Source organism: Symsagittifera roscoffensis, chromosome 3 (assembly GCF_963678635.1).
Source record: "Symsagittifera roscoffensis chromosome 3, txSymRosc1.1, whole genome shotgun sequence".
NCBI lineage: Eukaryota > Metazoa > Xenacoelomorpha > Acoela > Convolutidae > Symsagittifera > Symsagittifera roscoffensis.
In genome coordinates, this window is record NC_087064.1 from 34,975,124 (window position 1) to 35,001,018 (window position 25,895).

The 25,895-nt window shown below is 42.0% G+C and overlaps 1 protein-coding gene across 1 annotated transcript in view; it reads right to left on the minus strand.

Moving 5' to 3' along the window:
- Positions 1 to 25,895, minus strand: part of LOC134842663 (116 kDa U5 small nuclear ribonucleoprotein component-like) — a 410,937-nt gene that overhangs the window by 10,103 nt on the left and 374,939 nt on the right. The window contains exons 2-4 of the mRNA XM_063859108.1: positions 4,427 to 4,626; positions 1,911 to 2,156; positions 910 to 1,136 (exon numbers count right to left, since the gene is read on the minus strand). Coding sequence (XP_063715178.1) covers positions 910 to 1,136; positions 1,911 to 2,156; positions 4,427 to 4,619 — 666 coding nt within the window. The 5' untranslated portion in view covers positions 4,620 to 4,626. The remainder of the gene's footprint in view (positions 1 to 909; positions 1,137 to 1,910; positions 2,157 to 4,426; positions 4,627 to 25,895) is intronic.

Sequence of the window (25,895 nt, forward strand, 5' to 3'; positions counted from 1 at the left end):
TTCAAGCCAAAGAAATGTCAGGCTTTAATCGAAGTTTACACAGCAACTGTAATGTCCAATCAGCAACACTGCAGACATGGCACAAGAGTTCGGCCAGTAATCAAGCTGTCGAGAATATTACCCAATGATCCATTTACCATTTCGGGCTCATAATTTCTTTCGTTCTACAATTTTTTGTTCTCCAAAAAAACAATATTTGATTGCTAAGTAATTGCCTGCAATGGCTTTGACTGCCTGCAATGGCTTATTCTAGTTATATTACTTTATTTGTTGCGTTACATCAGCCAGCATTGTACCAAGATTGTTTTCATCTGCCTAAGGATATTTTTATCTTATTTGCTATGCTCGAAAACGGGGAGGAATTATGTCACAGAATTGACTTCTAATCTTCAAGATCGAGGTTTTCTCGACTTTCACTAGCTGAAACTCGTTTTTTCAAATTACACTGTCTCGAATGATGTTCAATTTGCAGAAAACAGATCGAGAAACACTATCACGAGAATTGAATGAGTTTTCAGAAAACATTACGGAACGAAAAATTGGCAGACAACTTATGTAGACGCCGTCGAAGCAATGTTGCCATATAAATCATAACTCTGGGCTATGAACTTTTGATACTCGAAGTTTCTTCTCTGTCCGCCCTATGAAACACATAAAAGCTGAAAAATCTATTTTTAACTTTGAAACGCCGCTATTTAGTTTGCACACCGCTAGACCAAGTGCACACAATAACTCCAAAATTAAGGTTTCACAATAAACAACACGCAATTTCTGACAGGTTTGTGAGAAAAGATGTTTACGACGAGGAAGTCCAATTGCCGACTAGCAGACTCTTGCTCTCCCAAGTATTATAAGATAAACCCATTGAATAATATTCTATTTGATCAGTATAAAAAGAGAGGCACTGACCTCGTCGGCAAAATTGACGTGACCAGGAGTGTCAACAACGTTGACTAGGAAGTTCTTCTGCCTGCTGTCCCCCAGCACTAAAGTGAGTGGAGTGGCCTTGATGCTGAGCTGTCTCTCCTGTTCTATGAAGAGAGTGTCTGTGAAGCGCAGTCCCTCCCCTTCTGGCTTGAACAATTCCACGTGTGTCTCCTCCACAAGATTGTCCACAAAAGACGTCTTCCCGTGAGCTGAAACCACAAAACAATTTATGCACAAAAAAAAACAAGCAATCAACTCTAACTCAATCATTTAGCGTTGGAAATAAGACGGTGCGTCATTATTACTTCGTTGTAAACCTTTCTTCCATTTCGTTGGTACACCAGTATCCGGTTGACAATGAATCAGGAAAAGACACCTTGAAAATTCTCGAATTCCCGAATAAATTACATTACACGACATAATAATCGTATAAAAGCCAGCAATCACTTCGAACCATTTAGAATTGATAAGTAAACTGTGCGTAATTATTACTTTGTTATAACCAATCAATTCTTCCGTTTCGTTGCTGCAAATAATTGAAGCCGACAATTAATCAGAAAATACATTGCCAAACAACTGGGAACGCTTAGACAGGTTTAACGGGCGGTGACCTTCATACCTGTGGTATAAACTGATAATTTAAGTAAATTTATAAGCTCCACAATACAGCTAATACATTGCGAACACTATATAATAAATAAAAAACAGCAATAAAAATACACAAACAGCTCAAATATAAAAACAACTAAGGCTCTAAAAAAAGGCCTCACGAATATAAAATGTTTCAAAATTTAAGAAAGTCTCGCACCTTATTTCCAACTTTTCTGAGCAAAAAAGAAAAACATCAACGGAAATAAGGTTTAAAAAAAGAATGCGTAAATTGATATAGGATGAAAGAATTGAACTGATGTTGTGACACAGCCGAGGGTTGTGTTATCATTTAAGTTTCAGCTAGCAAGTCTATATGATAGGTCAGTACGTACAGAGATGTCCACAAATGGCAACATTCCGAATCAATTCTGCATTGTCCATCAGATCAGCCAAGAACTCCATGCTGTATTTGGTTTTAGGAAGATCCTTCAGCGAATGCGCAAATTTCCTGTTTTTCACCGGCTGAATGATCGGTTCAGTGATTTGCATAGTATCTTCTTCTTCAACTAGAGTTTCTACGTCTGGTCCATATACATCTTCTGCAGAGGGATAGTATCTCTTATCCTCGTGAAGTACGACTAAAGCGACATAATAACAGGAATAGCCGGTTGCTCTGCAATTAGGACAGAATGTTCCGAACATATTCTTCGATGGTCGGAACAAAAAACTTTAAAAAACTGTTCTTCAAAAAACTTCAAGTTATTTTTTCAAATTGAGGTAGTTACTTTAGCGTGGTCTGATGAAACAATCTAAACGATAGCGTAAAACTTAAGCATATTCGATAGAAATAGTAAAATAAGCAGATTAGACGACAGTTTTCTTCAAAAAAAATGACTAAAAAACAAAACACTCGAAAAATTTGAATTTCCGAGTTTTTTTGAATTTCCGAGGTTTTTTATTCCTAAAATGCCACAAGAAAACTTTAAAAATTAATTTTACCAAGTTCTCAGGTTTTAAATAAAAATTTCTTGGCTCATCTTGTAAACATTAAGATTCCGATGATTACTCGGGGTACCCAATTTTGCGTGGAAACCAAAAAAACTAAAACACCCGAATACAAGTTACTTCTCATTTTTTATGGTCGGAACAATTGTCACATTGAATTATTACATTTTCGAAAAAAAGGTTGACAAATTGCTGATCAAATTTTTAAAAGTTACCAGAGGCAAAAAATTCAAGTCGAAAAAATTGGAAAAAATGCAACTACGCGGAACAAAACTTTCGAATATCTTGATAAAAGAAAACTAAGGGCCCAACTAAGACTGGAAGTACCTGTTTGATGTATTTGGAATTTGTTATTCTGATGCTGGATGAAATGGGTAAATTCGAAGTTTAAAAAATCGGACTTTACATAAAACCTTAGTTGTTTCTCTAAAAAAAATAAGTTAGAAAATATCACATGAACATAACAATTTAACAAAAAAATTAACGAGTTGCCGGTTCCTCAGGATAAAATCTAGCACCTGGTTCCGTCTATTGAACTTTTCATCTCATATTTGATAGAGTAGTTTCTAAGAAAAGTCAAAAAAATTCAAAACACTGTCATAAGCTCAAAAACATGACCAAAATCGGCTTTCTCGGTTAAACACTAAGAATTGGCAGGAGAATTTCCGTGAAAAGTCAAAAAGTTTCCGAAAACTGTCAATTTCAAAACATTAACATTTTTGAAGGCCATAATTTTATTCTAAAAAAAAATGGGAGTGGCCGCGTATGCAGGTAGTCTTCCAACAACCTGTTGTTTCAATTAAACCCTTGATATCAAACTTGATAGGAAAGCTATTAAAAGTCAAAAAAGTTCCAAAACGGATGGGTAATCAAAAATTTGATTTTTTGAGAATCTTAGCTTTTTGGCTTACAAAAAGGGGACACATGCGCCAATGTAGCAGAAATTAACACAAATAAACTTTAGTTTTCGAGAAAGAATAATTAGTTTCAAAGAACAAAAAAAAACTGACTTTTCCGAGGATCATATCTTTTTGTGTGAAAAATTGGGCGTCACCGATTTGGCAGGGGAGCTGCAACAAACCGCTATTTCGATTGAACCTAAAATTTCAGATTTGATAGGATGGTTTTTGAGAAAACAAAAAAATCCAAAAATATGACTTTTTCGAAGGTTGTAGACACTCGGGTAAAGTAGAAAAGACAAGCGGATTATGCAGCTACACACTGGGGATCAAAATAAAAGATCAAAAAATGAAAAAAAAAGTTTTAAAAAATCCAAAGCGACTCAAAAAAGTAAAATAAACAAAAACCCCCAATTCTATACATTTTCATAATATCTGTTTTCATCACAAATTCTAGGAAAAACATGCCAAGCAGCACATTTGATTTTATATCAGCAACGGAACAAATCCTACGAAGCGGGAAACAAAGCCGACAATCTTTGAGCAGAAATCAGTTGAAAAAAAAATGATTTTCCAAAAAAAAACGCTTCAAGTCCACCTGAAAGCACACGATAAACCGTGTTGTGGCAACTAAGCCGTAAATAAATTCAATTTCAAACATACTGATAAAAACAAGGTCCTGCCGCAACTCGAACCTGAAACCTTACTTCCCAAAAGCAACCGCGTTACCTCCAGACCACGTGGTAAGGAAACTAGGAAACTTTTAAGTTTCAATTTTTGTAAGAAAACTTATTTCTCGAAAAAGTCTAGGTCCCGATTATCGCAAGTGTGATAGTTAAATCAATCCGTTTTATGGAGAAACCCTACATTTTAATTTGTTCTCCGGATCAAACTGGCTTTTCGAGAAGCATTCTTTATATTTTGGACTCAAATGGTCTATTAAAAAAAAGGGTCATTCTGAATGATTCTACAGGGTCAATAATTGCACAAGACTAAAAAATTACCTGCATCAGTAGGTACATCTTCGTCATCATTACGGCCAGAGTCCAGCATGCCATTCATATTTCTATCTGTTCCCTCATCTTCAACATTCACGTTTGTTTCATCGTTATTTTCTGATAGAACATCAGAGTCCGAATCACTGTCTATTTCTGGACCAATGTAATTACCAAACTCGTCGTACAACTCAGTGTCCATGATAACTTAAAAACGAAGGTAAAAAGTACAGTTGTAATTGGAAATGAAAGAAGTTCAATTTACAAAATGTTAGTCGTTTTGTCTTTTTTCTTTATAACCAGAGGGTCGAAAGTATCATAGTTACCGAGGTTACAGTCAGTATCATAATTTTTGTGATAAACTTATTAAATAGTTTGAGATTGGATTATCAATGAAAACAAGGAATGGATCTGTGGGAGATGGAGCTCAGGCAACTACTACTTCTACTACTGAAAGACTTTATTCCTTATATAGGCGGCAAAAATACAAGTATGAGCATTACGATCTATGGTGCGTACCCACGGAGCCGCATTCCCGGATAGCCGAAAAAACTGAATACCTCCCATTTTAATTAAATTAAATCAGTAAACTCTTCAATAAATTGAGACAAGTTTTGATTCGACAAAAAATGCCTCGAAACTTTGCAGCCTGTTAGCTAACAAAAATCCATAAAATTTTAAGAGATTTGATCGGCTAATACTTTTACTCTCATTGAATTAATTAACAGCAAAAGTCCGACTACTACAGGGATTCGACCCCTTCAACAACCAAAGCAGAGGAATTTCTCGAGGGGGGATTTTCAAAAAAGGGATTCGACCCCCCCCCTAAATCCGCTACAGAACCAAAGCAGGGGCGGATTTAGGGGGGGGGTATTGTGGCGTTTGCTTTTCAGGGATTCGACCCCCTGCCGACAAAATTGGCGCCAATATATTTATCAAAATTTTCCAAAAAGTGCCTAAAAACGCTTTTTTTGGACTGTTTTTTCAAAACTTTGCCTGCGGCGCAGAAAATTTGGCAGAACCGGGACTAAACCGTGCTTAGGGACAGCTCGAAAAACCAATTCGGTCGACCTAAAAAATAGTACAGTTACTTTTTATTAGACAATCCGTACAGTTTTGACTCGAGAATTAAGTTTTGGAACCGGACCATTGGGATACCCCAGCTGTCCACCTTTCCACTGAGAGTTCACTCTGGTTCAACTCGAATAAATATGTTCTTCTTTTATAATCGCTTCTTCTCCTATTTCAGGATAGGACGGCTCTACTCGCGTTTGTTTTGTATCTGGAAATTGCGAATAGCAATTTCCCGCTGCTTTTTTCAAGTAATTTCCCGCGATTGTAAATCGGTTGTTCTGATCTTCTATTTCTGAGATTTTCAGTTTTCGCGAGAAAGTTGAGCATGACAGGCTCAAATCGAATTTTTGAAAAATTAAATTTCCTCCTAAAATTACGTGGTTCGTGTTCCTCAAGGTCAAACTTCCAAAATGACCGACTGGCACATACTCCCCGGACTCAAGATCGATGTCCTCATCGCGTGTTGCCGCCTGCCAGTGAGTCCCCAGAATACCGAGTGTTGCTCAAGATACAGTGCCAGTGGTCATTTACAGAAGTTTGCAGCAGACGTAAGTTTATCTACACCCCAAATTTCACAACTATATAAAAATGTCACACTATCGCTGAACAGCAATCAAAATTTTCATATACCTGCACCTTAAATATCCGCTTTTGAAGCTTATGATTAAAGTTTCTCTTGTCCTATCCAATCAGGAAATTGTCAAGCAACATTTTGATTTATATAATAACTATAGCATATTATTAACAATACATTGTTTCGTTAAAATTTCTTTTTCGTGACCTCGGATTTCATCCGAGTTCACACTCGAGCCCCTTCCTTTCCCTCTCAAGACTCAAGAAACCCACATTGAGCTCACTTCGTATTCCTAGCCTTCGAAGTGCTAGGACCCGATGAATTTGACACCGTGATCTGCCTTAGTAGCGCTTCTTCATCATCAGAGCTGATCACGATTTCTTCCCATGCTCTCAAATGTTCGAAGGATCGCATCTACTCCTTCTGGTCCTGCAACCTCATTGCCTGATTCGGTAAAGCTTTCATTTTCAATTCCCTGTTCAAGCAAAAGGAATTGTGCAGCCTCAAGCTCACGTTCTTCGCCAAGTCCTCCTCCAGTATCGATTCTCTTGCTGTGGTATTATCTCTAGACACCCTACCGGCTCTTTTCCAACCTGTTGCGATCGCAATTTGATGGGTCAGCAGAGGTATCTTGAAGGCTTCCGGACCTATCTCCGCCAGTAACTGTCGATATTCCTTTTGGTATTTCTTCATGTGGTCTTTCGTCGCTATGTACAACGAAGATATTTACGTCGCTCGAAACCACGGAAAGAACCTTATGCGGCTCTATACGTGCCTGACTTCCATTGGAATGGCAAATACCCTGCATACAGTCTCAAACAACTCAAGTCTCCTGCTGTAGTCTATAGCGTATATCGATTCCGCCGTTGGTGTCTTCGACTCCCTATATTTCGTTGCATTTTCTTCGATCCATCCTAACGCCAACATTGTACTTACTATCAAGATGATCAACTTCTGCTGATGATCGGATAACCCAATTGACCGAATATCTTCTACATCCCACACTAAACAAAGGTTTTTATGCTCCGGGTACCACACTGTCTGTTCCCCATGTGTAATCTCTATGCTTCGGAGATTGCATTCTCCCGAGGCTTCCAGCAGAGGCTCTAGTTCCATCATTTTCTCGTGCGTCATATCATTTTCCTCCGGCGCTGGGACACTACTCATCGGCTTCCCGATGGCATTCTGTCTCTCAAAATCACTCGTGTTTTCGTCTCCTAAGCTCAAGAGTTCTTCTCCCCAGATCTCACTCATGTCATCTCTTTGTGCCCTTGGCACCGTTCCCAGGATCTTCCTCAACAGTCTGTGTGAATGATGCGACATTCGAGCCAGCCGTACGCATTTGGGCACTGATAAGGCCTTATCCACTAGTATCCTTTGGCTGGATACCTCCACCATTGCCATGTTTAAGGGATAATGGCTCCCACATAAGTTGACAATTACTGATCCCACTAAGGACTTTGCAGGCAGGCCATAAGCTTCGCTCACGGGAAATCCCATCTTCGCCTCTAGACCAATTTTCCACCCTCTGATATGTTTCTGGGCGGTTTGCAACGCCCCCAGCCATGACTCCACGCTCAACGCCGTCACCAAATGGTGTTCACACTCCAGCATCTCCAGTGATTGCAGACTACACTTTCTAGAGAAGAACCCCAGCGCCGTTGCTATATTCACTGTAGTGTTCGTATAGCACTCAGCCATTATCTGCACCTCGCTCTTCTCTCTTTCTGTTATGTCACGAAACCAAGTGACTAGGTCTTCTCCCTGGAAAGATTGTATTCTGACACATGATCGTCCATCACAGGTGTGCCATCCGCCTCCGCACGTCAAGTCAAGACAGCTACCAGGTTCCAACTTCTTTACTGATCCCAGCTTACTCGTTGCTTCGCCCGACTCTTTGCTCTGTGGTAGGATCAATTTGTGTATCACGTCCAACGTTCCCAGATCCTCATCTTTAGTTGGTGTTAGCCTCACTCGTTCCGTGACTTCTTCAATCAAGCTCGAATGGGGATGTGGACACCAGGAAAGTCTCAGCAATTTCCAAACCATTCCCAAATTCGTAGTCATCATGCCATTTCCATTCCCCATCCCCAATTCCACTCTTTTGCTCGAGCGCGGCACGCTTATTACCTTGGGTGTCGCCTCAAGTAGCAGGCCTAGGCTCGGTTTCTCCCTCTCCATTGAATCGATTACGATTATTTTCTCCATCCAAAACTTCAAGAGCTCCGTCATCTCATGATTCCTGTGAGCTTTCGCGGCCTCTGAATTCAAGAAAGGATTGTACGCTATTCCCATCACTCCAGACACGTATTGATACTCTGCCTTTTTATTGGGTCTTGCGTAACCCTCAGCCAAGGCTAAGTTGCGATGCACATCATGCCCTCTTCAAATTTCTTGTTGTGGAATCTTCGTATCTCATCAAAATTCCCATGATTCTCTAGGGATTGCCTCGAGTCATCCTCCTTCTCGATCCCCGTACTCTGATACATCCCCGTACTTCTCTCCATGGTTTTGCTCCCCATGGCCTTCTGATGACACGCTTGGACGGTGCTATTAGTCATTACGGACCTTATCCACCTCAAGAAACAAGTGGCATCTTTTCTTCCTGTCAGACTCAGACTGGAGTTGTCTCTCGCGATGTGTTGTACCGTCATCTGATAGAATTCTAGGCTTTTATTGCCCAATTTCAAATTGTCACAAGAAGTCAAGACCTCCAATTCTATTCCCATTAGGCTCCACGCGAACATCAGTTATCCCGCGGTTCTGACGAAGGGATTTGCCATCAGAGGCAATGCTGATGAAGGTGTTCTCATCGTCTCCTCACAGTAATCCTGCAACAATCTCTGCCAAGTTCGCTTTAGTTGACTTCCCAATTCTAACTTGTTGACTTCTGCTTTCTGTTGAGTAGCCCAATTGCGACGCTTGCGGGACACTCCACGATCGAGCTTCTTCAGACAGTCCTCCAATTCCTTCATTGTCTCTAGGGCCACCTACCAAGGTCGAGCCGTATTCCTTGTCGCTTTCTCCTCAAGAGGGTCGTTGGACACTTGTTTGCCAATAGCATGATGTTCACTCGAGATCCATTCTCTGCCCACATCCACTTCCCAGGTTTGTCCATTCGTCGAACCTTTTTTCGAGCCTGCCTTCTGAGGTTTGAAGTCTTCTTCCGTTACCAGATCTTTTTCACTATTTCGGCTAGCCTCCTTGGTTCGGAGCTTTTCTTGTAGGCTGCCGTCTTCCACCGCGCTAAGATCATGGGGGCAGTCTCCCTCAAGTTCTTCTCCGAGACAGCATCCACCGACGGGCTGCTCAACTCCTCTGTCTCCCGCTTACTCTTTCGAGACTTCAAACTCTTGCCTCCCCCTGCTCGAGCCTTAAGGATCTTAATACTTTTAATCATATTACTAGTCTTAATCTTATCCTCCCCTTTAACTTTAATTATTTTATCATCAGTTTTTTTCTTCAGAGTAGTGCCGTCCATACATTCATCATCTTTGGTCTTCTGTCGCGTCTCCCTCAACTTGACCGTCTTGCTCAGCAACTCCTTTCTTGCTTTTTCATCCAGTCCGGTGCCCATCAATACCAGCTCCCCGAACTTGACCACCGTGTTCCATAGTTCTTCCTTGAAGTTTTCTAGCGTAGTCTCACTCTTCGTCTCATGATTGAAATCACTCAAGAATTTCCGCCAAGCCTTCTCATCCAGAGTCATTAGAAACATATTCTTGTTCACCTCAAACGTATTCTTCTGCCTCTCTTCTGCACTCAAGAGTATCATCCCCATACACGAAGGGATGAGGTCAGAGGTGGCGTGGCAGTGTCCGCCCAATCGTCTCCGCTCAGGTCCTGCAGTAGCTCCTGGGCGGTGAAATCCTCCTCAGCTGGTTTCGGCTCAGGTGTATTCCCCACTTCTATTTCCTCTCCTGTTTCACTGAGAATTTCGTCCATGCTTTCTTCTCCCGACTCGGCTTGCCTCCTCTCAAGTATCTTCCTAAATGGGTCTTCTACAGGGCCGCTTCTCTTGTCCCCAGGGGTGCCCACTGATAGAGGCGAGGGTGTCGCTGGGTCTTGCTTCTTATATTCCGTCAGAGCCACATATAACGAGCCTGCCGCATCCAGCTTCTTCCCTTCTTGCTTCATTTCCACCTGTTCTAATCCGTAAGGCGCCCGGTACTTTCTTGTGGCAAACTTCATCTCGTCCTTCAGCGGGATGTGCCCTTCTTCTACGATCATCCTGCCATCATCCAATATTGGTGATGTGTTCTCCAAGCTCGCCTGATCGAGCGTTCTCAAGATCTCCCGTACCTCGAACTTGAGCCTCTCATTTTCTTTACTTGAGTCGTCCATGAGTTTATCTTGATATCGCAGGTGTGGAAATAGACCGCTGCTGTATACCCAATGAACAGGGGATCCCAGCCATCGGTGAACTCCTCTTGCTGCCTCTCTACCATAGCTCTTGCGAACAGGGATGGGACTACCAGGGAGCTAATCATCCCCAGGGTCATTCTCCTGACTGTTGGAAACTCAGGAATGGTTGCGGGTAGGATTTCCTTCTCTAGTGTCGCCTCTGGCTCCCTTTTCACTAACTCGAAGCTCTTTTTCCACGCGGGGATTCTCAGGATCTCTTGTCCGTTCGCCGTTAGGGGGTTCAGATGCCAAAACTTGGGATACGTCTCAATGGGGCCTTCACGTTTTCCCCCCATCCTGCACTGCAGTTGCCCCCGGAAGTTAAACACCACCAACTCGGGATCTTTCACCTTCCCGAAGAGCACTGTATTACTCATCCGTGACCTTAGCACCTCTTGTTGACACCAGTTCAGCGCCGTCCCATCCAACACGCTTATTAAGCTCACGTGCACTACTGAATGGCGGTATGCAGCCACTAGAGGGTCCGGGAAGGCGTACGTCACCGCTGGTCCCTAAATACAAGTCACAACCTCCTCTAGTACCCTGATCACTCCCACTGGGTCAGACCTCATCGACAAGCATAGATTGGTCAGTAGAGGGATACCACCATTCGCCTCCCTCCATTCCTCTCTCGTCTTCGGGTTCTTCTCCTCACTGGTCATGTGTCGGTTTTGCATCAGAAGATACTCCACCAGTAACGTCCTCAGTCCCGCCGCGCACTTTTACGAGTAAGTGTCTATACTCGGGTGGGTCTTTCCCATCGACAAGGGTTCCCCATATTTCATCAACCGATGAAATGACACCAGTTTGCATTGAGACAGGAGCACCAGTGGCAGATACCCATCAATCCGAAGTGTCTCTACACCCCGACTGAACATGTACGCTGGACCCATGTTAAACAGGTACCTCGGGTAAACTAATTATAGGGCTAGCAAGAGGCTTATGGACATGCTCAATAGTTCTTGTACAAAGGCCCCGAAAATGGTCTCTTTCGCACAAAACACTCCAGCCATGTATTTTTTTTCCCAACAAGGACTCAAGAATTTCAGGATCTCGTGATCTTTCCTCGTCCTCAGCTCACCTTTTGCATGTTCCCTCCAGAATCCTCCAATGGTGACCTCGTTCGCTGCCGTGACGAACCTAGCCACCGTCATCTCCCTAGTCTCGGCTACCTCCAATTGTTCCTCAAAAAATTCCCAGATCTGCTTCACGAGAGGTGGGGCACTCTCCCTTGTCTTGTCAGTAGCATTCTCTAGCCTTGGTGTTAGAAACGGCCACCTGCTTCTCTCTTGTGTTAGTCGATACACCATCGATTCCAGTTGCTTTTCAGTCGCAGCCACATTCTTCCTTTTGTTGCTTGGTCCCCTTGATTTGCTAGTGGAGCTCGTGATGGTCACGTCCATACCTCGGAACCATAAGCTGGCTATCAGGTGACTTATTATTGGGTGGTCAACCCCTTTTGTCGGACTGAACTTCAGTTGCCTGGCGAGATTCGAGATCTCAAGTAAGAGGACCTCATCCAGTACAATGAGTATGTCTGCCAGTTCATAGAATCCCCTCAATGCGTGGGACACGTCCGCCCACGCCGCTGCCAGTTCTGACTTCCGAAGTCTCAAGTTTGTGGACTCCAACTCTCGATTGGGAGCTGCCATCAGGATCCGCCATGCGTTCCCTTCGGCTATTAGGATCAAAATAGCATACACAAACTGCAGAGCAGGGGGCATGCTCGCGTATCCGGGGGACGTCGTGAATACCACTTTCGTCTTGGGTCCAAATCGCGAACTGACAATTTCCTGTACCTCGTTCATCGCGGCAAACAACGTCTGGATAGCCTCCCAGGTTTTCTTTGGCATAGGCTCATCCCCTTTCAGCTGCTCTAGAAGCCCAGCCGCATGCAGTTGATCGTTCTTTCCCGCGAACAGCAGTAGCTCTGGTTCGCAGGGGATCTCTGACTTCATCGCCACCACCAAGATCAACATCTGTTTTAACTCTACACCTGGCAGCGAGTATACCAGAGTTTCTGGCCAGAACAACTTGGGAGACGTTCCTTCGAAGTCCGATCCCGTCACGATGATCACTCTCGCGGCTGCTGGATCCGCTCTATCATATACTGCCAGTGTCTTGGCCAATTGGGCATTGCCGCAGGGTTTCCCATATCTTGGGTCGTCTGCCAATTTCGCACCCTCGTAAGCGGCGTCTGGTAGTTCCATCTCTTTTGGTTCCAGTAGCTTGTCTACTACCCTCAACTACGCAGGAGTTGCCAATCTGATTCTGGCGATACTTCTTCGGTGCTTGGGGGCTCCACTATGATTCGCGGAATCCCCAGCAATTTGAGAGGTCTGTAATTTATCGGTCCCATGACTGATCTCATGTGAAACCCAGTCAAATCAGCCGTCTCCATCATTCTTGCTCTCGAGAAATGCGTTTCGTGGGCCTTTAGCAAGTCTACGCACTGGTGCCGACTCAAATCCTCGTGTGACACGTGCTTGAGCCGCAGGACTTCCGCCAACTCCTGTCTGCACTCCAGATCCTCCAGGTCCAACTCCTTTACTTTCTCCAGATATCGCGTCCGGCTTGCTTCCGCTGGCTTCTCCACTCTCTTGTTCTCTACCACTACCACTGAGGACACCACTGAACTTTGGGGCGTTGATGACTCCGCTTCTTCGGCTTCCATTGGCGTGGAACCCGGTAATCTAGTCCGGCAGCTCCTCGAGCTGTCTCTTAAGTCGACTCTCGCTCCCAGGCGACTGGACAGGGGTCTTATGGCAAGGAAAGGGGGATTTGGGGGTGGACCAAATGTGAATCGGGCCGTCTCACGCAGGTCTGCCTCCAACTCACTTATGTGCCCCTGGAAGACGTCGTTCAACCACTCCACACCCCTAGGTCTGTCAAAATGGATTCCATCTGAGGACGCATTCTCTGGGAAGGTTCGCTCCATCTGGTCGGCTATGTCCAGCAATCTGACGGGAAGGACACTCCTTTGATGTATCTGCCTGATTATCTCGTTCAGGTCCGCCACTTTCTCGTTCATTTCCATCGGGTGTTGGTCGGACTTAATGTTGTAAGGGGTGGTGCAAATTGTGAGTATGGCGGGATCCATCTGAATCCGCAATTCCTCCAGGATGCAGCTCATTTTTATCATGTAGCCTCATGACTTTCCTCAATTCCCCTCTGGACACGTCATTGGTCCCCATCAATAGAGTCACTGTGTACATTTTTGCCATCCCTACCATCTCGAGTGATGCCAACATCTGCGGCATTGCGGCTCCAGAGAAACTCAAGACTCCAGTCTGCCAGTGTGACTGCATTCGGGTCAGTACCCGTACCAGGCTGTCCCCTACAATCAGGTGAACTGCACCCTCCGCTATTCGGGGCTGTGTGTAGTATTCAGCCCAAGACGCGTCATGGAAACAATCTCTTCTCGCCCGCTGCGCCGCGTTCGAATCCATGCAGTTGTGCCTGTGTTATCTGCCATCCGTGTTTTTCTTTTAGCTTGCGATCACCACGCTCCCGACAGGTTGCTCCCTCCAAGTCGGGGGTACCTCCACTCTAACTGGACTTTCACGACTTCTTAGCTGTAGCCTCTCATGTAATTCCTTAAGACGCGACGAGCTCCCGCTCACCTGACTGCTGCTCGGGGTTGAACTCGGGGTATATCCCGGCAGTGCCGCATCCATCAATGGGCGTATCGGTTGCGTCTCCAAACCGCGCAGGGAGGACGCTGATTCGGTTGGTACTTCCAGTCCCTCGTTTATGTGTTCTTGAGCCGCGCGCTCTAAGTTGAATCGTCTCATCGACCTGGGAGCCTCATTCACGTCCATACGCGACTCCGGCCTTGAGCCTGCAACAGCTCGCTCCGTCGTCCTGGTTTCCTTTTCCTTTTGCCTGTCGAGCTCTCGTTGTCGCCGCTGGATTCTTTCAAGTTCCGACTTCAACTGCTCACAATTCGCCGCGTTCTCTCGCACCCTCTATTCTTGCTGGTATTCTGCTCTCAACATATCAAGGTCACGACGCGCCTGGTCCCTCTCAAGGCACGTCTGGTCCCTCTCCAGATTCGCTTGATTTCTCTCGAGCTTTGCGCTATCCCGGTCTAGATTCGCTTTATTCTTCTCCCTCTGCGCCCTCTCAAGTTCCCTCTTCAAGTTGCCGAGGTCCGGGTATGCCTCCTCTGTCTGTTGAGACCGTATCATGCACGACGGCCTGCTCGTTGATTGGGCCGCGAGCCCTGCTGGCGGTCTGGCGGGAAGTGGAAACTCTCCCGCACCATATTCTGTGTTGTTATTAAGGCCGGGATTCCTCGCCAAATCGAACACTCTCACACCTCCGTCCACATTCCAGGACAACCATCTGGTCTGTTCTTGATTGGATATCCCTTCCGTCGTGTAGCCCACCATCAAAACAGCTTTTGTCGCTGATTCTCTGCATTCCCCCTGCGCCTCTAACTGCAGGATGGCATTCAACATCACCGCCATCCTCTCATCGATCTGGGTGTAGTCCAGATCCATCAAGCGTTTGTACAGCTCATCAAGCGTGGGTATCTTGAGTGCCACAGGCATAGATTTCCAAAAGCGATCTGCCATTGTCACAATCTTTAGATTATCTCACGTGTTACCCAACTCCAGAATTACCTTGTGAACCAACTTGAGTATTACCGTACCAGCCAACTTGAGTACTTGAGAAATATCTCTTTCAAATGTTGCTGATCGTGAATTTTGTTAAAGACCTCCTTTTCTCTTTCAAATGAGTGTGTCTAATTCGTCAACTTGATTTGTTTTACTAAAATAATTCAATTGGAAATTTGTTAAGAGCATGCAGATTCATTTAATGTTTTAGCACCGACACTCTTTAAATTATAATTGTCATGCCAATTACGTTAAAATCCTTCTACCTGCTCCGAGGTTCCCATGTACCCTTACTCGAGATCCCCATGTACCTCCAACTCAAGTCCTTCGTTGTCCACCCGTAGCTCAGGCGATACTCAAGTAGTATTTCTTGTGTAGGTGTACCATTATCTCCGTTTCTGCGAAGACCACATGTAGGATGGCATATAACTCCCTTGGGCTCAACTTGCCCCTGTTTGGGTCATAAACAGGCATCGAGACCTCCACTATCCCTCTTTCAATCATGAAATCTCTCAGCCTCGTTAGTGCTAACATCACGTGCTCAGGATCTATCGTATTCCTTTCATTGACCCTCGTCACTATAAAGCACAGGTATTTGCCTGGGACTTGTGCCACTGATGGGGGAAGCGCAGCGATTCCTCCCAGCCCCGGTCTCTGTCTGAATAGAAACTCCACGTTCTGGTATTCTATCTTGAAGTCGGCCTCCAGTCTCGATTTGAAGCTCATGTCCGCCGTTATACAGATCGCGCTAGTCCTGTCTGACAGAATGAAGTCGCTGTCCCGTTATCAGGATGTTCTCCGATTATTTAACGTGTATTTCAAATTTCGTTTTGAAATTTTGTCCTATGGTAGGCTCGGCCTCTTCCTCGCCCAGTTCTAGCCCGTTGGTCTCTCTTACTTCTTTGAGTTTCTTTATCATCAAATTTTCGGTGTGGGTAAGTCCTACCCCCACTCCCCGGACAAAAATATTTATCGACGTCCCCGTCGATGATGCTGGGTCTAAATTATCTGGTGGTATTTCGAGCGGCCTGTCGGTTGCCGTCCAACCGAAGAGGGGATCTTCTGTTTTCACGTGTTGTTCTGCTGACACGTCGACCTGCTAGATGCTTTGCCCTTCATCTCCTTTGCTCTTGACATCACTCATCCACTCTAGTATTCTCAAGTTTGTGTTCTCCCTACTCTCTATCTCGCTCTGCTCCAGATCTGTTTCTTGTTCTGGTATGGAGTAGTCTTCCTTTGGGTAGTATTCGCTGTCGTTGATGATTTGCCATTCATCGTCTATCACCAATTCGCCCACACTCAGTAAATGGTCGCCCAATTCATCAGGCCGTATCTTGTCAATCAAGAAGTCATCCCCGTACCTATTGTACCTCATGCCTGTCCGTTTACGATTATGACTCGTCGTTCCTGTCATTATCAGCAAGTCTGATTCCGTCCACTTTGGCATCTCATCCTGCTCTGGAGCGTTCCAGTCTTCTTCCACAAAGGATTTCGCCCCTGAGTCCGCTTCAATCTTTTCATTGTCATCCAAACTCAAATCCTCGTTGCCATCATTTTTCTCTCTGGAGTAGTATATGAGTGAGGGAGAGTGGTAGGGGGCGGTGGGTGGGGACCCCCATGTATTAAGATAGGGAATAGAATATCCGGTCTCCGAGCTATGTATTAAGATAGGGAAAAGAATATCCGGTCTCCGAGCTATGTATTAAGATAGGGAATAGATTTCCTATGTATTAAGATAGGGAATAGGTTTACCATGTATTAAAATGGTACGGTTTCAGATGGTAAGTTTCAGAAAAAGTTTTGGCGCCCAAATGTTTTTAGCTCAATTTTGCCAATACTTGCGTTTCTTAGCTAACTTCTATGATTTGTGATATGTAAGGACTATCTTGTCTTACAAAAATTCCGTATGGTAAGTTCCAGAAGGTAAGTTTTAGTAAATTTTATGAATTTTTTTGAAGTTTTACTTGCAAATACATTTTTATCTTGAAAAAACAATTTTATATTAACTAATTGAAAATTTTTTTTTGGATGGTAAGTTTCAAATGGTAAGTTTCGACGAAAATTAAGTTTCAATTTAGAGTATGGGATCATAAACTAATATATCACAGAATATTTTTTTCTCGAAAGAATTTTAAATTCTTATTTCATGTTATTTATTTTCCCTCAGGTTATCTGGGGAAAATTGTCATGAGGGGAATATCTTTGACAGGTTAGTTTTTCCGCTTCACATAAGATCAGGGGAATCATGACAGCTCCTCACGGTTGATTACTTTTATATCCTACTTAATTTTTTTCCCCAGGTTATCGGGAGAACGGATGAAAGGTTCATTACACTTGTTAATTTTATGACTTATTTTATCTTTTTTCACATAATTATCTCACTTATTTTTACCTCAACTGGTTCATTTATTCTGTCATATTTCTTGCTACGATTCATTTCAGTTCTCTTTTATCACTTTGTCTTTAATCTTCAAAAAAAGTTTTGAAATTTCCAAATTTTCCAAAAAATTATCCTCCAAATTCATCAATTGCTCTGCCACGGTAAAAGTTTACACTGAGGAAAACATAGTATCATACTTTTTTTGGTTCTGATAGTTTTGTGTTATAATTTTTCCATCTTTCTCAGAGTAATCTTTTAAGAAAATTATACAATTTACTAGAAAATGGTTACACTTTTCGTAAATTTATCTACTCTATCAATAATTATTTCAATTGGGGGACAACAACATCCATATTCCATCATCATTCTCCGTATTTCATCAAAGGGTTAGTTGCTAAGATGCTTTTCGTAAAAAAGTTTAAAGAATTTAAAAAGTTAAATTACATAAATAATCAAACAGTTCACTACATCGTATAGTAAAATTACTGCAAAAATTTACACCTACAAATAAAAAATTCACTTTTACATAAAATTACTGAGAAAATTCAAAACATGCACATCATGAACATTATTCAAGTTCTTCTGAAAGAATTTAAAATGGAGAAATGCTGAATAAATTGCGTAAAAACCACACAAATGATCAGTCTTTTGTAGCTTTCGAGGAACCATTCGTCGAAACTTTTTGTCAAAAAAGGGTAAGTTGATCTCTTTCTTCCCAAAGAATCAGCGAAGTAGTAGCTTTTATCCAGTCGAGCCATCATAATCCAGTGTTCTCCTCTATCATTGCTTGGGGCTGAGTTAATAATTGCAAAAGAATATTTTGTTAGTTGAGGTACTGTTTCAGAAGGGTATGATCCCATGTACTTGAACCTGAGCCCTGGAATTCTTTCAATAATTTGCAAAAGAGAAAAATTATCCATCTTTGCAATTGTAGGCTGATTTACAGCTAAAAAAGAAATTGATAGTTTGATAGTGTACTTTAGGATAAAAAAGAAAAAAGAATCATGACTTACACACATTTAGGAATTGAATCAACAAAGTCCCATACACAAGCCTTTTATAGTGGGCAAAGTTTATTGAATACTGTTTTACAGTCTAGGGTGAAGAAGTGTCTCGGGTATTCAACTGAACAGCATTCCTTCTCTTTTTTTTCTGGAGCTTTAGTTCTGAAGAAAAACAACATAGATAGTACAGAGGTAATAACAAAGAAAAGTCCCAAAAGAGTTACAATATTTTTATAGGAACCTGAAAACTCAAAAAAAAATAAACATTTTTAGCGACTGTTCCGAATTTGTCAAATTGAATATTTGATAGTCTTTCTCCCAAGACTATCACTTCCGTTACTTGCTCCAAGGGAAATTGGAAAAACATTTCTAATCTCAAGCTTTCTCCACTAAGTTCTGGATAATGCAAGTGTTCAGCGGCATCCTCTAGTGAAGTCAAGTCGAAAACTAGAATATAGTGATTTTGAAAATCTTCCATAGGAAGAGCTGGAAAATCTTCGTTAAACTGCATTGTTTTCATTGTTGTAACATAGGGTCGACAAGGAGAAGTTGTATCTAATGAAATAATTGCTCTTCCACCCCGAATAATTCTAAGCTCTCTCAAATGAAATTGTTGATAATTGAAAAGATTTTCAAGAAAAGATCCCGCAACAGCCGAACTTGTATTCATTGCAACAGCTATCCTTCTGATTGGGGCATTATTGAAAATATTTCCTGAATAAACTGGTTTTGACGAGATGGAATGATAAAGGTTCTTGCTATAGTTTCCATGTAATTGTGATGAGCAGGTTCCATTTCCAGATTCCATTGCAAATATTGATGATTAGGTTCAGCTACTAAAATTCTTCTTGTAAACAGTGAACAATCAACTATTGTCAGACTGACATTTGGATTATCAGATAACATGTAAAAATTAGGTCTAGCTCGTTTAATTCGAACTTTGGTACTTGGTAGCAACAGTTTTTCGCAAGTAAACAAATTAATGGCGAGCCTCCTATAGAGTGGAAAAGTTATCCCTGTTCCCAAGGATTTTGCTCTATCAGTGAATGGATACATATCAAATGCATCAGGATTTTCTTCAAAACTGTATCCATGACAAGCAAGAATTCCTTTTTTACTCACTGCTGACTAGTTGAATTCGGTCGATATCTGTGCCTTATGAGAATATAACCCATTGGCATTGTAAACCATTGTATTGTTGAAATAAATTTCATAATTGGAGAATAGAGAAGGTATTAGATTGTTTACATAAGTTTACTTACATAAGTAAGTTTGTGATTCCTCATTTGAATCTTCCTCCGATTTTGCTTTATGTTCTGCTTTTTCTTTTTTGAAAGCATCAAAACAATCTTCCTTTGAATAGTTGAAGCTTTACGCTAAGATGGGTATCACGCATATCCAAGTAGAGATTACGATCCGTTTCAAATTCAAACTCAATACTGCTTTCATCCAGAGAAGTACTGGGGAATACTTCTTGTGTGTAAGATGACATAATTGTTTCCAAATCAGGGACTTTATCAAAAATCTCCAAAGAAGAATTTGTAAACGCTCCTTTCCGAAAATGACTACTTTAATTTACACTCATTTTATCGTGTCAAAAATGTCTTTGCGAGCGCGACTGATTTTTGAACTACTCTTTCGAGAAATGGTTCTTCTTGTTCTACGCTTGTATTTCTTTTTTCCACCTCCCAGCTGTTTTCGAACTGTTTTTGTTCCAACATCTTTTGCAAACGTTTTGAGTTTTTTTCGTCCACTGACAACTTCTCCAATCTCTGGAGCGGCAATTTCAAATAAATCTGCTCCGATTCTTTTTGCAGCTGGGACTATATATTTTTTAATGAAGCGAATTGCAGTTCTCCCAAGAGTTTGTTAAAGAGCACCCAAACCTCTTCCACGCTGCCTTGCATGTCCACGAAAAATAGGAAAATTAGCTGAACTTTGAGCAACCATTTCGTATGAAGTATAAATCAAAAATTATTATCCGAAATCTTGCGAAACAAGAGGACAACTCGTGTAATTCCTACGGACACAAGGAATTTTTTCCCCTGTAGTACCCCCTTGTTCTATTTTTATGCTGTGGAAAGAGTTTTTTAATAATTTTTTAAATCGTAGATTTGTGAAGGGTTGATAGTTCATGTACTGTCCTGTAGATATTATGTCTCCATTTTTTACTTTGGAAATGAAAGGAATACAACGCAGTAATGGAGTTTTTGTATCGCCTACTATATTACATTCTATAATATCACTATAAATCATTAATGAATGTATTATTATAATGTCGTAAGAATACTGAGGATAATGTGGTCCTTCTCCTTTCATTATAACACCTGTCTGATTTTGTTCTAAATCACAACCAAAAAAGTGACTCAAATCAGCACTTTGAATTATAAACACTGATTGATCATCAGGTAAATGAACGGCAACTTTTTGTCTAATCTTATCTATTGCTACATAAATTCCGTTATATTCATATTTTTGTGCGCCTATACTTTTTCGAACTTTGTCATTCATGGCTACAACTGTATCAACAATACTTGGATACAATCCAGGTTCAACATGCATCGGTTGAATCTTTCTTTTTTCCTCAGGATTTTCTCGTCCATCTACGAAAGTAAACTTTCCTTCTGTAACGTTTTGGTACAAAAAAAGGTACGATATTTCTGAAATAGCAACCTCCCATTCTCCTTTTAGATGTTTTTGTTCCGGTAGAAAATTTGTAAAGTAACTAAGACTGTTATTCGGATAACAATTAGAATACAATCTGTTTAGTCTTACGTTTTCAGATTTTGAAAAGGATCCAAGTTCCTCTATCTTCTGCTTTGGCATTCTTGTTAATAACAAGTTTAGGAGGAATATGTGTTGCTTCCAAAATAGTAAAGTAAATATCTGGAAAATCGGTATTTTTTTTGGCTTTAGTGCACACACAAAGTCTACAATAGATTCTTTTGTATCTCGATTATCCAATATAATATTGTCTGACTGGCTGATTTTAATTCTAGGAGAATTCAAAATTAAATCAATAATATGCTTTTTGTTGCTCGTTTTCAACCTCGCATTTACAGCATTGTAAACAGAATCGAACTTTTTTGGTACAAACTCCTCTTTTTCTTGCTTTTGTTCCAATTTTTGTTTTCTTGGAAGCGTACTTTGTGATTGATAAACTGAGTACGGAATTAAAACAAACTGTTCCAGACTATGTCTATCGTTTAATGACAAAAGGGGTGATGATAGACATCAATTGTAACCCTTTAGTTGAACGTAAAATAAATCTTCTTTTGTGTAGAGGAGTTCTTTTTTGTGTTAGTTCTGAAATTTTTTTTTCGATATTTTACTACGTCTTCTTTCCGAGGGTCTCGAAGCTCTCCTCTTAATAGGTTTACTAAACACTCGCTCAGAAACTGAATGAAATTTTTTGGGCAATTGAGAATTAATTGTTTTCTTAGGGAAAATTTTTGAGATATTGGGAGAATAGAGACGTATTGTGTACTCATCGTCCAAAAATTTTGTCTCTATTCCAGCTGGTAAGTAAAATTTTGTTGGAACTGTGCCACTATTAGTGCAATACCTAAGTGAATCAACTGTTTTTGGGGTTAAATCAATAAGGAAATGACCATGAGGAACGGATAATGCATCTTGATACCACTCTTTCAATTGAGATCCTCGACCTAGTTGTTGACTTAATGTATTGATTTGTGAAACATCCCTCGGCGACTTGAACAAAACTATGTGTGTATTTTGTAACTCTACATCTTGTCCTAATTTGCTTTGATGAAATAAATTGTGTTTGATGTATATTGTATTCAGACCCCTGTGTCTCCCAGCAGTAGCAATTTTTACAAATTGTTTGGAGTTTGAAATTTCTTCACAAGAATAATCAAATATAAGCAAATACTTAGTTCCATTATTGGGGAGGTTTTCAATTAAGTCAAAATCTACTACTTGGATAAATTTAAGGTTTTTTCTTTGCATTTGACTATAAAGAGGTTGATAATGTTGATAAAAATAATAAATTTTGTCGAATGCTGGTTGAAAAGTACCAATTTTCAACCAATCAAAATTAAGATGCGATTTTCCAGATCCACTTGGTTCAACTAGGGAAATAAAAATTCGTTCTTTGGTAGATATTATTTTATTCATAGCTTTGGAGAAGGTAGAATAGAAACGACTGTACTTGATAAAATAGCTACCCAAACTGTTGTTTCTTCACATGTTGTGGATAACATAAATCGAACGATTGCACATACTAGCATCAAAACTATAACAAAAAATTGGCACAAAAAAACTAAAAGAGATCTATTACATGTACGTCCAAACAATTTCCATGATTTTCGTTCATGATTTTCTTCATCAAAATAAAATTTCCTAATTTTACGGGCTTGTCACATTGATCGACCATCTTAACTCTAAAAAGAAAAAGTTGACAATGAAATTTAATTAAAGTTTGAAAATGGTAGTACATTAAGAATAATATAATTTACAAATTGTTAAAAAAACATCGAGTCCATGTTCCGTATGCAAATGCTTTTCTTCCTGCGCAGTGAAGAGTTTTTGCATGACGAAATGGGTAGTTGCTACACCTCCAATCATATTCTTCATCTTTGAATATCAAGAACTGAACTTTGGGGCAAGCGTAGTCATCCAAATTAATAATCTTTGTTTCCAAAAATTCTGATAGAGTCATACATTTTTCATAACCTTTTGCAAAAAATTCCGTGTCTGTGGCTTCTAGATTTTTCAATATTTTTACAAGTTCAGTATATTTTTCGTAACCACTGCTCCAATTGATTCCATGAAGATGCTGTGTACACCAAAAAGATTGGGATGTTGGTTTGAATTTCTGTTTGTCCATCCTTATAAACTCCTAATTTTTTCACGATATTGCTTTCGATACATTCAATATCCAAAACAACTAGACTTATTCTGTTAACTGTTTTCTCTGGAGTTTTTTGGTTAAAATGATTAACAATCAAACAATGCATATACTGATGAAGCAAATATTTTAACATATAAACAGGGTGCAGTTCATCCTGCATTGCGGCTCAGAGAAACTCAAGACTCCAGTCTGCCAGTGTGACTGCATTCGGGTCAGTACCCGTACCAGGCTGTCCCCTACAATCAGGTGAACTGCACCCTCCGCTATTCGGGGCTGTGTGTAGTATTCAGCCCAAGACGCGTCATGGAAACAATCTCTTCTCGCCCGCTGCGCCGCGTTCGAATCCATGCAGTTGTGCCTGTGTTATCTGCCATCCGTGTTTTTCTTTTAGCTTGCGATCACCACGCTCCCGACAGGTTGCTCCCTCCAAGTCGGGGGTACCTCCACTCTAACTGGACTTTCACGACTTCTTAGCTGTAGCCTCTCATGTAATTCCTTAAGACGCGACGAGCTCCCGCTCACCTGACTGCTGCTCGGGGTTGAACTCGGGGTATATCCCGGCAGTGCCGCATCCATCAATGGGCGTATCGGTTGCGTCTCCAAACCGCGCAGGGAGGACGCTGATTCGGTTGGTACTTCCAGTCCCTCGTTTATGTGTTCTTGAGCCGCGCGCTCTAAGTTGAATCGTCTCATCGACCTGGGAGCCTCATTCACGTCCATACGCGACTCCGGCCTTGAGCCTGCAACAGCTCGCTCCGTCGTCCTGGTTTCCGTCGTCCTGGTTTCCGACTTCAACTGCTCACAATTCGCCGCGTTCTCTCGCACCCTCTATTCTTGCTGGTATTCTGCTCTCAACATATCAAGGTCACGACGCGCCTGGTCCCTCTCAAGGCACGTCTGGTCCCTCTCCAGATTCGCTTGATTTCTCTCGAGCTTTGCGCTATCCCGGTCTAGATTCGCTTTATTCTTCTCCCTCTGCGCCCTCTCAAGTTCCCTCTTCAAGTTGCCGAGGTCCGGGTATGCCTCCTCTGTCTGTTGAGACCGTATCATGCACGACGGCCTGCTCGTTGATTGGGCCGCGAGCCCTGCTGGCGGTCTGGCGGGAAGTGGAAACTCTCCCGCACCATATTCTGTGTTGTTATTAAGGCCGGGATTCCTCGCCAAATCGAACACTCTCACACCTCCGTCCACATTCCAGGACAACCATCTGGTCTGTTCTTGATTGGATATCCCTTCCGTCGTGTAGCCCACCATCAAAACAGCTTCTGTCGCTGATTCTCTGCATTCCCCCTGCGCCTCTAACTGCAGGATGGCATTCAACATCACCGCCATCCTCTCATCGATCTGGGTGTAGTCCAGATCCATCAAGCGTTTGTACAGCTCATCAAGCGTGGGTATCTTGAGTGCCGCAGGCATAGATTTCCAAAAGCGATCTGCCATTGTCACAATCTTTAGATTATCTCACGTGTTACCCAACTCCAGAATTACCTTGTGAACCAACTTGAGTATTACCGTACCAGCCAACTTGAGTACTTGAGAAATATCTCTTTCAAATGTTGCTGATCGTGAATTTTGTTAAAGACCTCCTTTTCTCTTTCAAATGAGTGTGTCTAATTCGTCAACTTGATTTGTTTTACTAAAATAATTCAATTGGAAATTTGTTAAGAGCATGCAGATTCATTTAATGTTTTAGCACCGACACTCTTTAAATTATAATTGTCATGCCAATTACGTTAAAATCCATCTACCTGCTCCGAGGTTCCCATGTACCCTTACTCGAGATCCCCATGTACCTCCAACTCAAGTCCTTCGTTGTCCACCCGTAGCTCAGGCGATACTCAAGTAGTATTTCTTGTGTAGGTGTACCATTATCTCCGTTTCTGCGAAGACCACATGTAGGATGGCATATAACTCCCTTGGGCTCAACTTGCCCCTGTTTGGGTCATAAACAGGCATCGAGACCTCCACTATCCCTCTTTCAATCATGAAATCTCTCAGCCTCGTTAGTGCTAACATCACGTGCTCAGGATCTATCGTATTCCTTTCATTGACCCTCGTCACTATAAAGCACAGGTATTTGCCTGGGACTTGTGCCACTGATGGGGGAAGCGCAGCGATTCCTCCCAGCCCCGGTCTCTGTCTGAATAGAAACTCCACGTTCTGGTATTCTATCTTGAAGTCGGCCTCCAGTCTCGATTTGAAGCTCATGTCCGCCGTTATACAGATCGCGCTAGTCCTGTCTGACAGAATGAAGTCGCTGTCCCGTTATCAGGATGTTCTCCGATTATTTAACGTGTATTTCAAATTTCGTTTTGAAATTTTGTCCTATGGTAGGCTCGGCCTCTTCCTCGCCCAGTTCTAGCCCGTTGGTCTCTCTTACTTCTTTGAGTTTCTTTATCATCAAATTTTCGGTGTGGGTAAGTCCTACCCCCACTCCCCGGACAAAAATATTTATCGACGTCCCCGTCGATGATGCTGGGTCTAAATTATCTGGTGGTATTTCGAGCGGCCTGTCGGTTGCCGTCCAACCGAAGAGGGGATCTTCTG